This window comes from Oncorhynchus clarkii, chromosome 32, assembly GCF_045791955.1.
Source record: "Oncorhynchus clarkii lewisi isolate Uvic-CL-2024 chromosome 32, UVic_Ocla_1.0, whole genome shotgun sequence".
Taxonomy (NCBI): Eukaryota; Metazoa; Chordata; class Actinopteri; order Salmoniformes; family Salmonidae; genus Oncorhynchus; species Oncorhynchus clarkii.
The window spans coordinates 17,564,776-17,579,662 of NC_092178.1; the positions used below are offsets into that span (position 1 = coordinate 17,564,776).

The window sequence follows — 14,887 nt, forward strand, 5'->3', positions numbered from 1 at the left end:
ATGTGAAGAGTCAACTCATTTAATTAAAGTTCAATTCGTAACTAAATGTTTTTTGTTTTTTTCTATTGGAAGGATTTAATCATTTGCAATTATGTCTAGGTTTATGTTTCTGTCTCCATATGATATGGTAAATACAGTGCCTTGCGAAAGTATTCGGCCCCCTTGAACTTTGCGACCTTTTGCCACATTTCAGGCTTCAAACATAAAGATATAAAACTGTATTTTTTTGTGAAGAATCAACAACAAGTGGGACACAATCATGAAGTGGAACGACATTTATTGGATATTTCAAACTTTTTTAACAAATCAAAAACTTAAAAATTGGGCGTGCAAAATTATTCAGCCCCTTTACTTTCAGTGCAGCAAACTCTCTCCAGAAGTTCAGTGAGGATCTCTGAATGATCCAATGTTGACCTAAATGACTAATGATGATAAATATAAATACAATCCACCTGTGTGTAATCAAGTCTCCGAAAAAATGCACCTGCACTGTGATAGTCTCAGAGGTCCGTTAAAAGCGCAGAGAGCATCATGAAGAACAAGGAACACACCAGGCAGGTCCGAGATACTGTTGTGAAGAAGTTTAAAGCCGGATTTGGATACAAAAAGATTTCCCAAGCTTTAAACATCCCAAGGAGCACTGTGCAAGCGATAATATTGAAATGGAAGGAGTATCAGACCACTGCAAATCTACCAAGACCTGGCCGTCCCTCTAAACTTTCAGCTCATACAAGGAGAAGACTGATCAGAGATGCAGCCAAGAGGCCCATGATCACTCTGGATGAACTGCAGAGATCTACAGCTGAGGTGGGAGACTCTGTCCATAGGACAACAATCAGTCGTATATTGCACAAATCTGGCCTTTATGGAAGAGTGGCAAGAAGAAAGCCATTTCTTAAAGATATCCATAAAAAGTGTTGTTTAAAGTTTGCCACAAGCCACCTGGGAGACACACCAAACATGTGGAAGAAGGTGCTCTGGTCAGATGAAACCAAAATTGAACTTTTTGGCAACAATGCAAAACGTTATGTTTGGCGTAAAAGCAACACAGCTGAACACACCATCCCCACTGTCAAACATGGTGGTGGCAGCATCATGGTTTGGGCCTGCTTTTCTTCAGCAGGGACAGGGAAGATGGTTAAAATTGATGGGAAGATGGATGGAGCCAAATACAGGACCATTCTGGAAGAAAACCTGATGGAGTCTGCAAAAGACCTGAGACTGGGACGAAGATTTGTCTTCCAACAAGACAATGATCCAAAACATAAAGCAAAATCTACAATGGAATGGTTCAAAAATAAACATATCCAGGTGTTAGAATGGCCAAGTCAAAGTCCAGACCTGAATCCAATCGAGAATCTGTGGAAAGAACTGAAAACTGCTGTTCACAAATGCTCTCCATCCAACCTCACTGAGTTCGAGCTGTTTTGCAAGGAGGAATGGGAAAAAATGTCAGTCTCTCGATGTGCAAAACTGATAGAGACATACCCCAAGCGACTTACAGCTGTAATTGCAGCAAAAGGTGGCTCTACAAAGTATTAACTTAAGGGGGCTGAATAATTTTGCACGCCCAATTTTTCAGTTTTTGATTTGTTAAAAATTTTGAAATATCCAATAAATGTCGTTCCACTTCATGATTGTGTCCCACTTGTTGTTGATTCTTCACAAAAAAATACAGTTTTATATCTTTATGTTTGAAGCCTGAAATGTGGCAAAAGGTCGCAAAGTTCAAGGGGGCCGAATACTTTCGCAAGGCACTGTATATCCAATGCAAAAAAACATCTACGTTTAAACAGTATTAATATTAATTTGCATATATTTCCGTTAATTCCCATATATTCCCGTTAATTCCCATATATTCCCACAGAAAGTTTCCACCTCTGAATATTCCCCAAAATGTGCAACCCTAACTCTGCCTATTCAACATATTTGCACTGGAGGTGTTCAGAAGTCAAATACTGTTGTTTTTGTTAGTTTTGAGTGAAGTTTAGTTTAAGTTTGCAAGACTAGAGGCTACAGGGAAGTGACGTTGGTTATGTTCTTTCCTGAGGGGGGAAATGCAGAGACAGAGAACAGAATAGTATGAGTAAGGTTTGGAAAAGGAGAGAGCTGTGTAATTTGAGGCTGAAGTGTTTGTGTACCAGGCAGGCAGGGCTGCAGGCGTAATGAAGGGTATTCTGAGGTTTGCTTGCTCTGTCTTCTGGACAGAGTTCACTCATCTTCAGTATCTTCTCTCGCTCAGAGGGATATAGAGAGAGAGAATCTCGCCTGTTCTCAGCTGTCGGCAGTTGAATCCTTTGCTTAGAGAGACAAATAGAGAAACTGGGACGTGTGACCTTGTGCCCCCCTCTTTCAACACTTTTCCATGAGCCCATGCAACTAAATATACCTACAAACGCCGACCTTTTATCTCTTCATCATAATTGTCCAGTCATTCTTCGAATAACTACCACATGCCGTGGGAGGAGGATATCTACACCGCAGCTATCAACACTCTTTTAAAAGAAACAGAGTAATATATTTTTGAGCCGGCTTTGCAACTCTTATCAAGTGAAAAATAGCAGGATGAATAGGGGGTCAAAGCCTTGAGGCCCAATCAAAGTCTTATCCTGTTGAATAATGAAGTCCAAAACAAAATCTCACAGGGTAAGAATTTAGAAGCCAACACGGGATAATAGGTTAATGTGGGGAGAAGAGGCATGTGTAACAGTGTGTTTAATCTCCCAGTGTGCTGATTTGAAAAGCGCTGAACCCAAACAAAAGCGAGCTGGTGGGGAGCGTCAGCCAGAGTGGCCCACTGTAGCCAATTTTATTCCTTCCACTCCTCCTTTCTTCCGTTGTCTTACCTTCTTCACTCTATTGAGGGAATATTTTACCTTTACCGTTAAAAAGACAGAAAGTGAACTTTTCCCTCCGTCGTTCTGGGACGGAATGAAGTTGTCTTCTCTGTGATGGAAAGAAAGAAAGAAAGAAAGAAAGAAAGAAAGAAAGAAAGAAAGAAAGAAAGAAAGAAAGAAAGAAAGAAAGAAAGAAGGGGAAAGGAAAGGAAGGTAAAGCTTTAAATCTGCGGGAAGAGGAGAAGGATTGACGGCCTCTTAAAGTGTAGCCAGAGGGAGGAAGAGACGAGGCGAACCTCCTCCAGCGCAGGGAGGCAGGAAGGCAGGCAAAGACACAGGGAGACAGGCAGAGAGTGAGGGAAGCAAACAAGGAGGATGGAGGCAGGAAGGCAGGCAAAGACACAGGAAGACAGGCAGAGAGTGAGGGAAGCAAACAAGGAGGATGGAGGCAGGAAGGCAGGCAAAGACACAGGGAGACAGGCAGAGAGTGAGGGAAGCAAACAAGGAGGATGGAGGCAGGAAGGCAGGCAAAGACACAGGGAGACAGGCAGAGAGTGAGGGAAGCAAACAAGGAGGATGGAGGCAGGAAGGCAGGCAAAGACACAGGGAGACAGGCAGAGAGTGAGGGAAGCAAACAAGGAGGATGGAGGCAGGAAGGCAGGCAAAGACACAGGGAGACAGGCAGGGAGTGAGGGAAGCAAACAAGGAGGATGGAGGCAGGAAGGCATGCAGGCAGGCAAAGACACAGGGAGACAGGCAGGGAGTGAGGGAAGCAAACAAGGAGGATGGAGGCAGGAAGGCAGGCAAAGACACAGGGAGACAGGCAGGGAGTGAGGGAAGAAAACAAGGAGGATGGAGGCAGGAAGGCAGGCAAAGACACAGGGAGACAGGCAGGGAGTGAGGGAAGCAAACAAGGAGGATGGAGGCAGGAAGGCATGCAGGCAGGAAGCGTAATGAAATTAATAAAAAAGGTGATTACGTTACTTTCATTTGGTGATCTCCATCATGGGGCGATGTCGTAGAGAGGGGGCAATGAGGCATAGTTGTTGGCTTCAATCTGTACTTCTTGACCAGACCTAACATATTATGCCGCTAGCTAAGGTTTTAGGAGGCAGATACTGTATTGAGAGTTTAGTGAGTGTGTAAAAGGGCACCACGGTCTTGTATCTCTCAAACGGTGTATGTCAGTGCAACATGCAGGCTGTAGACTACATAATATCACAATCACCCTGTTACAAGGCTCTTTTTATGGTCAGAACTCGGCCAGTTACAAGACTCCACAGGTTTTAATAATTTCAAGTGTTCATCCCATTCCAATAGCAAGCAGCAGAAAACAAACAATTCCCATAAAAAGAGATCTTAGCGATAAAGAGAACGAATGAGACGAAGAAGAAGACGAATGAGCAACACTGTTACCACATTCTTGGGAAGCATGGAGGGGGACATTTGGCATAGCTTAATCAAACTCCATGCAGCTTCTGGACCGTATTCTGATGTTCAGCAATATTATTTGTGAGCTATGCTGAATGTTTCAGCTGGTTTGGGGGATTCTGGCATCCACAAGGGGCTGCGAATGCAATCAGTGCGTCGGTGCACTTTATTTTGGATTGCAAGCCAACCCAAACAAGGAGCCAAACCATGCAGCCAACGTGATACAAGTCTCCCCCCCCCACCTTTCTCTCTCGCTCTCTCTCTACTGCCCGAGACTATTTTAGTTATGGTTCTTCAGCCCAATATTTATATGTTGGTTTTCCTTTTCCATTGTGCACCCAGGGTTGTTTTGGAGTTTCGTGAAGGAATTAGCGACCCTCCAGTGCACCAGCCTCTCAGTTTGAAATGGCCTGGTCATGCCGCTCAGAGGGCGTGCCAGCTGGCCTTAGCATTGGCTGGCATCACATTGCTGCAGTGCCACCGAGCTGAATATAAGCCTGTCCAGGATGAGATGTTCCCACTGGGGTTTATGGTGCTACCGTTGACTGACAGGAGAGCAGAGGAGAAGAGAAGAGAAAGGAGGGGAGGAGCCTCTCAACTGTCACATAGGGCACCATGGGAAGGGAACCTAAAGGGTTTTATCTCTAACAAAGTGGAGCTGAATTCTGGATGTCACTTTTTAGTTTATGCAACTTTGAACACGTTTTTGGATAATGGGGTTTGCATGAAACCACTGTGAAGAAATATGACCAAGTATTAGAACATTTAGATAAAGTGATAATGTACGATACATTGTACCTCTGAAAATGTTGTATGGTGTTTCTATGCTGAATGATATAGAACAATTCCAAAAGATTTGATCATCATCACCCTCCCCCTTCTCCTCCTCTTACTCCTTCTGATCATCATCATCATCACCCTCCCCTTCTCCTCCTCTTACTCCTCCTGATCATCATCATCATCATCACCCTCCCCCTTCTCCTCCTCTTATTCCTTCTGATCATCATCATCATCACCCTCCCCCTTCTCCTCCTCTTACTTTTTCTGATCATCATCATCATCACCCTCTCCCTTCTCCTCCTCTTACTCCTCCTGACCTTCATCATCACCCTCCACCTTCTCCTCTTACTCCTCCTGATCATCATCACCCTGCCCCTTCTCTTCCTCTTACTTCTCCTGATCATCATCATCCTCCCCCTTCTCCTCTTACTCCTCCTGATAATCATCATCACCCTCCCCCTTCTCCTCCTCTTTCTCCTCCTGATCATCATCATCATCACCCTCCCCCTTCTCCTCCTCTTTCTCCTCCTGACCATCATCATCACCCTCCCCCTCCCCCTTCTCCTCTTACTCCTTCTGATCATCATCATCCTCCCCCTTCTCCTCCTCTTAATCCTCCTGACCATCATCCTCATCACCCTCCCCCTTCTCCTCTTACTCCTCCTGACCATCATCATCACCCTCCCCCTTCTCCTCTTACTCCTCCTGACCATCATCATCACCCTCCCCCTTCTCCTCTTACTCCTCCTGATCATCATCATCACCCTCCCCCTTCTCCTCTTACTCCTCCTGATCATCATCATCACCCTCACCCTACTCCTCTTACTCCTCCTGACCATCATCATCACCCTCACCCTACTCCTCTTACTCCTCCTGATCATCATCATCATCATCACCCTCCCCCTTCTCCTTCTCTTACTCCTCCTGATCACCATCATCATCACCCTCCCCCTTCTCCTCTTACTTCTCCTGACCATCATCATCATCACCCTCACCCTACTCCTCTTACTCCTCCTGACCATCATCATCACCCTCACCCTACTCCTCTTACTCCTCCTGATCATCATCATCACCCTCCCCATTCTCCTCTTACTCCTCCTGATCATCATCATCACCCCTCCCCCTTCTCCTCTTTCACCTCCTCCACAGATAACCAATATTCTATAAATAGGATGAAAAAAGGGAATTTCATGCTTATCTGAACACTTGCAGCCATTCTCATGATGTGTCATTCATTTCACAATGTAAGAAATCAACATTTGAAGCATATGTCTTAGGACAGTTGCTCTTCTGAATGGCAATTTATGAGAATTCATTGCGGGAAAATTACACTTTTTCATTTCCGCTGTAAAACAGTATATCAGCAGATATATTGGTATCGGTAAGTTTTGTCCCCCCAACAATCGGAATTGGTATCAGACCCCAAAAACCTATCGGTCGGGCTCTAAAAACCATTATCATCCTCCGTCCTTTTTGTCCTCTAGGGGATGCCATAGCCCAGCTGACAGACGTTGGGACTGCGGTGACTCCCCCTGTGGACGGACGCACAACAGTGTTCAGTGACCGGACAGGCATGGTGAAGGCCGCCCGCATGCTCCTCTCCTCCGTCACCAAAGTCCTGGTCCTCGCAGACCGCATCGTTATCAAACAGATCATCACCTCACGCAACAAAGTAGGTCCCATCGTCATCTAACAGATCATTAAGTAGTTACCGCTTCCGACCACACAGTATAGATATAGGGCTTTAGATGCACACAGACTCACAGAACGAAGTAGGTACAGACAGAGTCACACACACACACACACACACACACACACACACACACACACACACACACACACACACACACAGCACCCAGCACTGGCAACTCCATCCTCCTTCCAGTCTCTCCGATCCTATCTGAGCTCCATGACACAGTACAGGAGAACTCCTCTGCTGCTGTGGAGATAATGGTGGGGGAGTAGCAGCACATTCACATAAAAGGACCAGGCCCTGTTTCTATTCCTGCTGCTTTCAGGAACGGGATGTGCTGTGTGTGTGCGTGTGTGGCTCCTAGAGGCGAGGGGGCACACACACACACACACACACATACACAGAGTGTAAGGGCCTAATCACGTCCAGTAAGGCCTGTTTGGACAGACGGGCGACAGGTCTGCTCCCATTACTGGCAAACACAATTCAATTTTGAACCCTGTGTCTGTCTGATAACAGCATAGAGCTCATGCCTGGCTTGCAGGATGTCACTACTGTTTACCCTCCTAGAGCCAAGCCACTCTCTCACACACACATGAACACACACACACACACTGCTCCGGATGGATGGATCACGCTGTTTTATAATAGATCCATATTTCATGATGTTTTGGGGGGGTCTGAGAGGTGTTGAAGGTTTGATGCATTATGCATCGGCTGATTTTGTTCAGTGTTGCATGTCAGACAAAATGCATCTAAATGCAATACAGTTCACTAGTAGCATGTTATCAAGGTACGTGTCTTATAAAGTAGCTGAAGACATAGTAAGCTAATGATTTCTACATTTTCATGACAATAGTCATTCCTGTAACTATTGTATACATTAATACACCTTCATACATCATGGGTTCTGTTCCGTCTGTATTGCAGACAGATCCCAGGTTACCCTTTTAACACACCTTCATGCAACACAGAGTTCCGTCTGTATTGCAGACAGATCCCAGGTTACCCTTTTAACACACCTTCATGCAACACAGAGTTCCGTCTGTATTGCAGACAGATCCCAGGTTACCCTTTTAACACACCTTCATGCAACACAGAGTTCCGTCTGTATTGCAGACAGATCCCAGGTTACCCTTTTAACACACCTTCATGCAACACAGAGTTCCGTCTGTATTGCAGACAGATCCCAGGTTACCCTTTTAACACACCTTCATGCAACACGGAGTGTGTTCCATTGTGTACAGTAGAGGTGATTTGGGTAAATCATTGTGATCTGATTGGTTTTTCAGATGCCCCACTCAGCCCCAAGGCCATTGCGATAACTCCTGAGACATGGTGACACCAACATTAATCCTCCTTCCTATTTCCCCGTTCACCAGACGATTGGAAGACAATACCACTTCTTGTCACAATGACCTTTTCCTGTTTCGACAGACAGGTCCTTCGTGTCGTCTCAGTCAATCAGTCATGACAAACTGCTCTACTGAACACTGCAGCTGGAAAGCGTGGAAAGTGAAATGAATGGCCATCATTTGTATGGCGAGGCCAACATTAAGAATTTGCTTTGCTACCTCGTTCACATATCTTAAAGCAGCATTTTGCCAGCAGCAAAGGCAGTCTGAGATGTCAAAGTAGTAATATCTCTCACAGCAACTTTGCTCCCTCAAGACATGGTTCTGGCAGAAAGAAATGTGCCATCTTTGAGTTCAGCATGTGGTGTTTAATTCAAGAGTTGTTGTGTGTAATGTGTAGGTGTGGGAGCCAATGGTAGTTACTGTAATAGTGTTCCTGATCTTCCCAGGTGCTAGTAACCTTGGAGCAGCTGGAGAGAGTGAGCACCTTCCAGGAGTTTGTCCAGATCTTTAGCCAGTTCGGGAATCAGATGGTGGAGTTCGCCCACCTGACCGGGGACAGACAGAATGTGAGTATCAATCCTCTCTGATCATATATTGGGCAAAGTCTTCCTTCTTTCCCCCTTCCTACCAAACACACTGTCATCCTACCAAACACTATGTCATCCTACCAAACACTATGTGCCTCTCCACTCCCCATCAGCTCTTGATAAACACAGTCTGTCCAGAGAGGGGGGGGGGGGGGGGGGGGGGGGTGTGAGACCCTTCAGATTGTGTACAGTGCCGTGTGCTGTTGGCTCCACATCCACTCAGACAGCAAGATGACACAGATAGCAGGGTGTGTGTGACGAGCCCCTGCTACCCAGACACAGGTGCCGTTTGTCTAAACACACACACACACACACACACACACACACACACACAGATACACACAGATACACTCCAGGGCTTCTGCACAGGCTAGGAGTGTGTGTGTGTGTGTGTGTGTGTGTGTGTGTGTGTGTGTGTGTGTGTGTGTGTGTGTGTGTGTGTGTGTGTGTGTGTTTAGACAAACGGCATGAAAAATGGGTCAGATCTGACTCGCATATCAAAGGAGCGTTTACATCATGAAAGCAGAATGTTGATATGCCTTGAAACATTTTGACCGTCAAATCAAACAAACTCTCTATTTGAAATATATCAAGTGCAACATGTTCTATATATAAAAAAAAAAGTTTTACAGAAATAATGAGGCCAGAAAAACTCTGGTGTTCCCCTGTAGTGTCAGCGTCTGCTAATCATGCTTTGATTCATACACAGTCTCTTTGCATGCATCCCTAATGGCTCCCTATTCCCTGTTCCCAAAGCCCAATGGCTAATGCACTAGACAGGGAATAGGTTGCCATTTGGGATAATGGATAAGGTTTATCCAACTGCGTTAACTAGCTGTTGAAAAGTGTTATCGCTGTGCTGTAGGGAGAGAACGGATAATATTCAGCTTTCCTTCCCTTCTTTTTGTTTAAAGGGGTGTTTCACAAACATGCCACGTCCCCATCTCTCTCTCCGTCTGGAAATCTCCTGGCTCTTCTATTGAGAGACTAACCTAGCGAAGAGCAGGGGAATATAATAACACATCATCACATCTCCTTAGTAATCCATGGCTCTGCGCCTCGAGAAGTCGATTCAGCCTCTCCTGAAAAACACACACACACACACACACACACACACACACACACACACACACACACACACACACACACACACACACACTAAATCCCTACTGGAGGCTAAGTCTTTGAAACACAGAGAGAGGAGAGAGAGTCCATGGATGTAACTGAGATATCTAGTCTCCTGCCGACTGCGTAATGTTATCTACTGCATTGAGTCGTGCTTCACCAGGTTGGTCTATGAGTAAGAACTCTGATGGCCTGAGAACTAGGCTTTAACTTAACATAGCCTAATAACTCTGACATATCTTTCCCATCATAGGAATGTGGTCCATATGTGTTCAGCATGCTCTTTAGGAAGTGCACTATAAGGTGAATAGGGTGCCATTTGGGATGTGGCCTTGGTCCACTAGTCCAGACCACTGGTAGGGTCAGACCCCACTGAGTCAGAGTGGGTTTGAGACTTGCTTCAGATCCCACTGGTGCTGTTAGGTCACTGTCAGTCGTGTTGTATTTAATCTTGAGAAATGGTTCTGTCTATTCGGTGGCTCACAAGATCATTCAAAGGGCTTTAACTGGGTCCCACTCACAAATCAGCGAAGTTTGGGAACCTGCTACTTCTCTAACTGTCCAGTGTTGGTCTCTGTCCTTTTGGACCTGAAGGGAAGCTTCTTCTCTTAAACCTATGTTCACACTGTATGCCTTAATATTGAAAACCAGTTTTGGACTACTGACTGTCCAAACAGCAAGTTACGTTACCAAATTGGATTTGTGTTTGTTCAGACAGCAGTAACAATAGTAACAATGGGTGTACTGGTAAAGACTGATTGGTGGTGATGCACGTGCTTCCTATCACTCAGAAGTTATGTAGCATGCTAAGGTGACAACAGTGTCTGCCATGGACGTTTCCCAGGTGCTTTGAATGTTCAAAATCTGCGTGTTTTAAACACTTATAACTTCTTATGGGCAGGTGGGATGGTAGCGTCCCACCTGGCCAACATCCGGTGAAATTGTAGAGCGCGAAATTCAAAAATACCAAATTAAAATATTTAACATTCTTGTATACATGTGTTATACATCAAAATACTTCTTGTTAATCCAGCTGCAGATTTTAAAAAGGCTTTACGGCGAAAGCAAACCATGCGATTATCTGAGGACAGCGCCCTGCATACAAACACATGAAAATCATATTTCAACCAGGCAGGTGCACCACAAAAGTCAGAAATAGCGATAACCTGAATGCCTTACCTTTGAAGATCTTCTTCTGTTGGCACTCCAAAATGTCCCAGAAACATCACAAATGGTCTTTTTGTTCGATAATGTCCTTCTTTTTGTCCCAAAAAATTTCAATTTATTTGGCGCGTTTGATTCAGTTTCAACTCACCCAACATGCCTACAAAGTATCTAATAAATTACCTGTAAACTTGGTCCAAACATTTCAAACAACGTTCCTAATCCAACCTAATCTAACATTCACTAACACGTAAATAATCGATCAAATTTAAGACGGAATAAACTGTTTCTAATACCAGATAAAAACAATGTGAAGCGCGCTCCAGTTCACTCGCACCAAAACAGTAGAGTCCATATGGAGTGACACTTACAATGAATAGCACTACTTCTTAATTTCTCAAAAGAAAAACATCGAACCATTTCTAAAGACTGTTGACATCTAGTGGAAGCCATAGGAACTGCAACCAGATTCCTATTAATAAGGGTATCCCATAGAAAAATTCTATGACCTTAATTTTCAGTTCCCCTGGATGGTTCCTCTGGGTTTCACCTGCCATATCAGTTCTACTGTTCTACTCACAGACATTATTTTAACAGAAACTTTAGAGTGTTGTCTATCCACATCTATCACTTATTTGCATATCCTAGCTTCTGGGCCTGAGTAACAGGCAGTTTACTTTGAGCATGCTTTTCATCCGGAGGTGAAAATACTGCCCCCTACCCAAGAGAGGTTAAAGCCTCAAAGGATAAGATGATCAAACGTTCAAAATGAATCATTTTTGGCTAGCAACAGCAGTCAACTAGCTAGCTAGGTAGCTGTTTAGCTTTCTGTCACATTCACTCATTTGTTTGTAAACAATTAACAAACTAGTTAGCTGCCACATGTTCTCGTCAAACTGTTAACAGAGTAGCTAGCAAGCAACAAGATATTCCAAAGAACCACTTGAGGACAAAAACATCACATTTGACCTTTCAGACACAAGTCACATGGGCAGGAATCAGATTTGTATCTGACTTCAAACCACCTATGAAGGTATCTGTTCTGTTCAGGCTGCAGGAAAAAGAACAGATTCAAATCAGATATGCAAATAAATAGGATTTGAGTGACTTGAAACTGTCAATGTGAACACAGCTCAACTGTCCAGTGTTGGTCTCTGTCATTTAGGACCTGAAGGATGAGAATAAGAAGGCCAGGATGGCAGCAGCCAGAGCAGTGCTGGAGAAATGCACCATGATGCTGCTCACTGCGTCCAAGGTATGTACATCCTACCACTACTGCTAATGTAGTAGGTCAAAGCTGTGAGCTGGAAAACCTTAGTACTGCATGGGTGAAATTAGGCCTTTTGGTGGTCATGTGAATTTTCATTCTTTTTTGGAATCAAACCAGTCTAACTTCTCACCTAAAACATAGTTTCTGTGTTAAATATACATTTGAAGTCAGACGTTTACATACACTTTAGCCAATACATTTAAACTCTGTTTTTCACAATTCCTGACATTTAATCCTAGTAAAAATTCCCTTAGGTCAAGTAGAAAGACCACTTTATTTTAAGAATGTGAAATGTCAGAATAATAGTAGAGAGAATTATTTATTTCAGCTTTTATTTCTTTCAGCACATTCCCAGTGGGTCAGAAGTTTATATACACTCAATTAGTATTTGGTAGCATGGCCTTTAAGTTGTTTAACTTGGGTCAAATGTTTTGGGTAGCCTTCCACAAGCTTCCTACAATAATTTGGGTGAATTCTGGCCGCTTCCTCCTGACAGAGCTGGTGTAACTGAGTCAGGTTTGTAGGCCTCCTTGCTCGCACACACTTTTTCAGTTCTGCCCACAAATGTTCTATAGGATTGAGGTCAGGGCTTTGTGATGGCCACTCCAATACCTTGACTTTGTTGTCCTTAAGCCATTTTGCCACAACGTTGGAAGTATGCTTGGGGTCATTGTCCATTTGGAAGACCCATTTGCTACCAAGCTCTGGACTCTTGAGATGTTGCTTCAATATATCCACATAATTTTCTTCCTCATGATGCCATCTATTTTGTGAAGTGCACAAGTCCCCCATAACATGATGCTGCCACCCCCTTGCTTCACGGTTGGGATGGTGTTCTTCGGCTTGCAAGCCTCCCCCTTTTTCCTCCAAACATAATGATGGTCATTATGGCCAAACAGTCCTTTTTTTGTTTTATCAGACCAGAGGACCTTTCTCCAAAAAGTACGATCTTTGTCCCCATGTGCAGTTGCAAACCGTAGTCTGGCTTTTTTATGGCGGTTTTGTAGCAGTGGCTTCTTCCTTGCTGAGCGGCCTTTCAGGTTATGTCGATGTAGGACTCGTTTTACTGTGGATATAACTACTTTTGTACCTGTTTCCTCCAGCATCTTCGCAAGGTCCTTTGCTGTTGTTCTGTGATTGATTTGCACTTTTCGCACCAAAGTGCGTTCCATCTCTAGGAGACACATCTTCTTTCTGAGCGGTATTACGGCTGTGTGGTCCCATGGTGTTTGTACTTGCGTGCTATTGTTTGTACAGATGAACGTGGTACCTTCAGGCATTTGGAAATTGCTCCCAAGGATGAACCATTCTTGTGGAGGTCTACAATTGTTTTTTCTGAGGTCTTGACTGATTTATTTTGATTTTCCAATGATGTCAAGCAAAGAGGCACTGAGTTTGAAGGTAGGCCTTGAAATACATCCACAGGTACACCTCCAATTGACTCAAATGATGTCAATTAGCCTATCAGAAGCATCATTAAGCCATGACACCATTTTCTGGAATTTTCCAAGCTGTTTAAAGGCACAGTCAACTTAGTGTATGTAAACGTCTGACCCACTGGAATTGTGATACAGTGAATTATAAGTGAAATAATCTGTATGTAAACAATTGTTGGAAAAATTACTTGTGTCATGCACAAAGTAGATGTCCTAACCAACTTGCCAAAACTATAGTCTGTTAAACAAGAAATATGTGGAGTGGTTGAAAAACAAGTTTTAATGACTCCAACCTAAGTGTATGTAAACTTCCGACTTCAACTGTATATACGAGGTAGAGGGACTGTATTACTACAATTGATTTCAAACATGGACTGTTTCTTCATCTGCTGCTTGGTTTTCAAATCATGTGCCAGATACTTATAAAACCATGAGTCTCTCTCCTCCCTGCAGACTTGTCTCAGACACCCTGACTGCGAGTCGGCACGTATCAACAAAGACGCCGTGTTTCACCGCATGCGTTTCGCCCTGGAGCAGGTCATGGAGATCGTGACGGACGCTCGGCCCTGCGGGGAGACCAAGGTCCTTCCCCTCAGCATTTACACCGGCATCAAGGACTTCAAGGTGGGACGACAGGGGAGGACCGAGCCTGGGGGCTCCTTCCATATGTTGTTGTTTTTTGTGCCAGTTTGTGGGGGAAAAACACGTTTCTAAGTACCACGCAACAATGTGTTATAACACTGTACCTGCCTGTGTTAATACAGTATGCCGCTTATGGCCTCTACATACAAAGATGAAGTATGCTAGGAGTTCTGTGCAAGTTCTTTAGAATAAGTCAATTATCCTAGCTTTGAATTGGATAATAGACTGCAACAGAGATCATAGCGCTTTCTAATGATCTTCTCTGTCTCTGCCTGTGTCTCTGTCTCTGCCTGTGTCAATTCAATTTTTGGCATGACAAATAGTTTTTGTATTCACTATTGTCTCTGTCTCTGTGTTTCTATGTCTGTGTCCCTCTCTGTGTCTCTGTCTGTGTCCCTCTCTGTGTCTCTGTCTGTGTCTCTGTGTCTCTCTCTGTGTCTCTCTCCATCTCTCTGTCTGTGTCTCTGTCTCTATGTCTCTGTCTGTGTCTCTGTCGCTGTGTCTCTCTCTGTTTGTGCCTCCCTGTCTGTGTCTCTGTCTCTGTGTTTTTCTCTGTGTGTATGT

General features: G+C 44.2%; 1 protein-coding gene across 6 annotated transcripts in view; it reads left to right on the forward strand.

The window, feature by feature from the left end:
* LOC139392055 (catenin (cadherin-associated protein), alpha-like 1) overlaps positions 1 to 14,887 on the forward strand; it is a 139,416-nt gene that overhangs the window by 75,009 nt on the left and 49,520 nt on the right. For all 6 annotated transcript variants that reach the window (XM_071139716.1, XM_071139720.1, XM_071139718.1 and 3 more), the window contains exons 3-6: positions 6,533 to 6,720; positions 8,546 to 8,665; positions 12,141 to 12,230; positions 14,135 to 14,305. In XM_071139716.1, the coding sequence (XP_070995817.1) occupies positions 6,533 to 6,720; positions 8,546 to 8,665; positions 12,141 to 12,230; positions 14,135 to 14,305 (569 nt within the window). The remainder of the gene's footprint in view (positions 1 to 6,532; positions 6,721 to 8,545; positions 8,666 to 12,140; positions 12,231 to 14,134; positions 14,306 to 14,887) is intronic.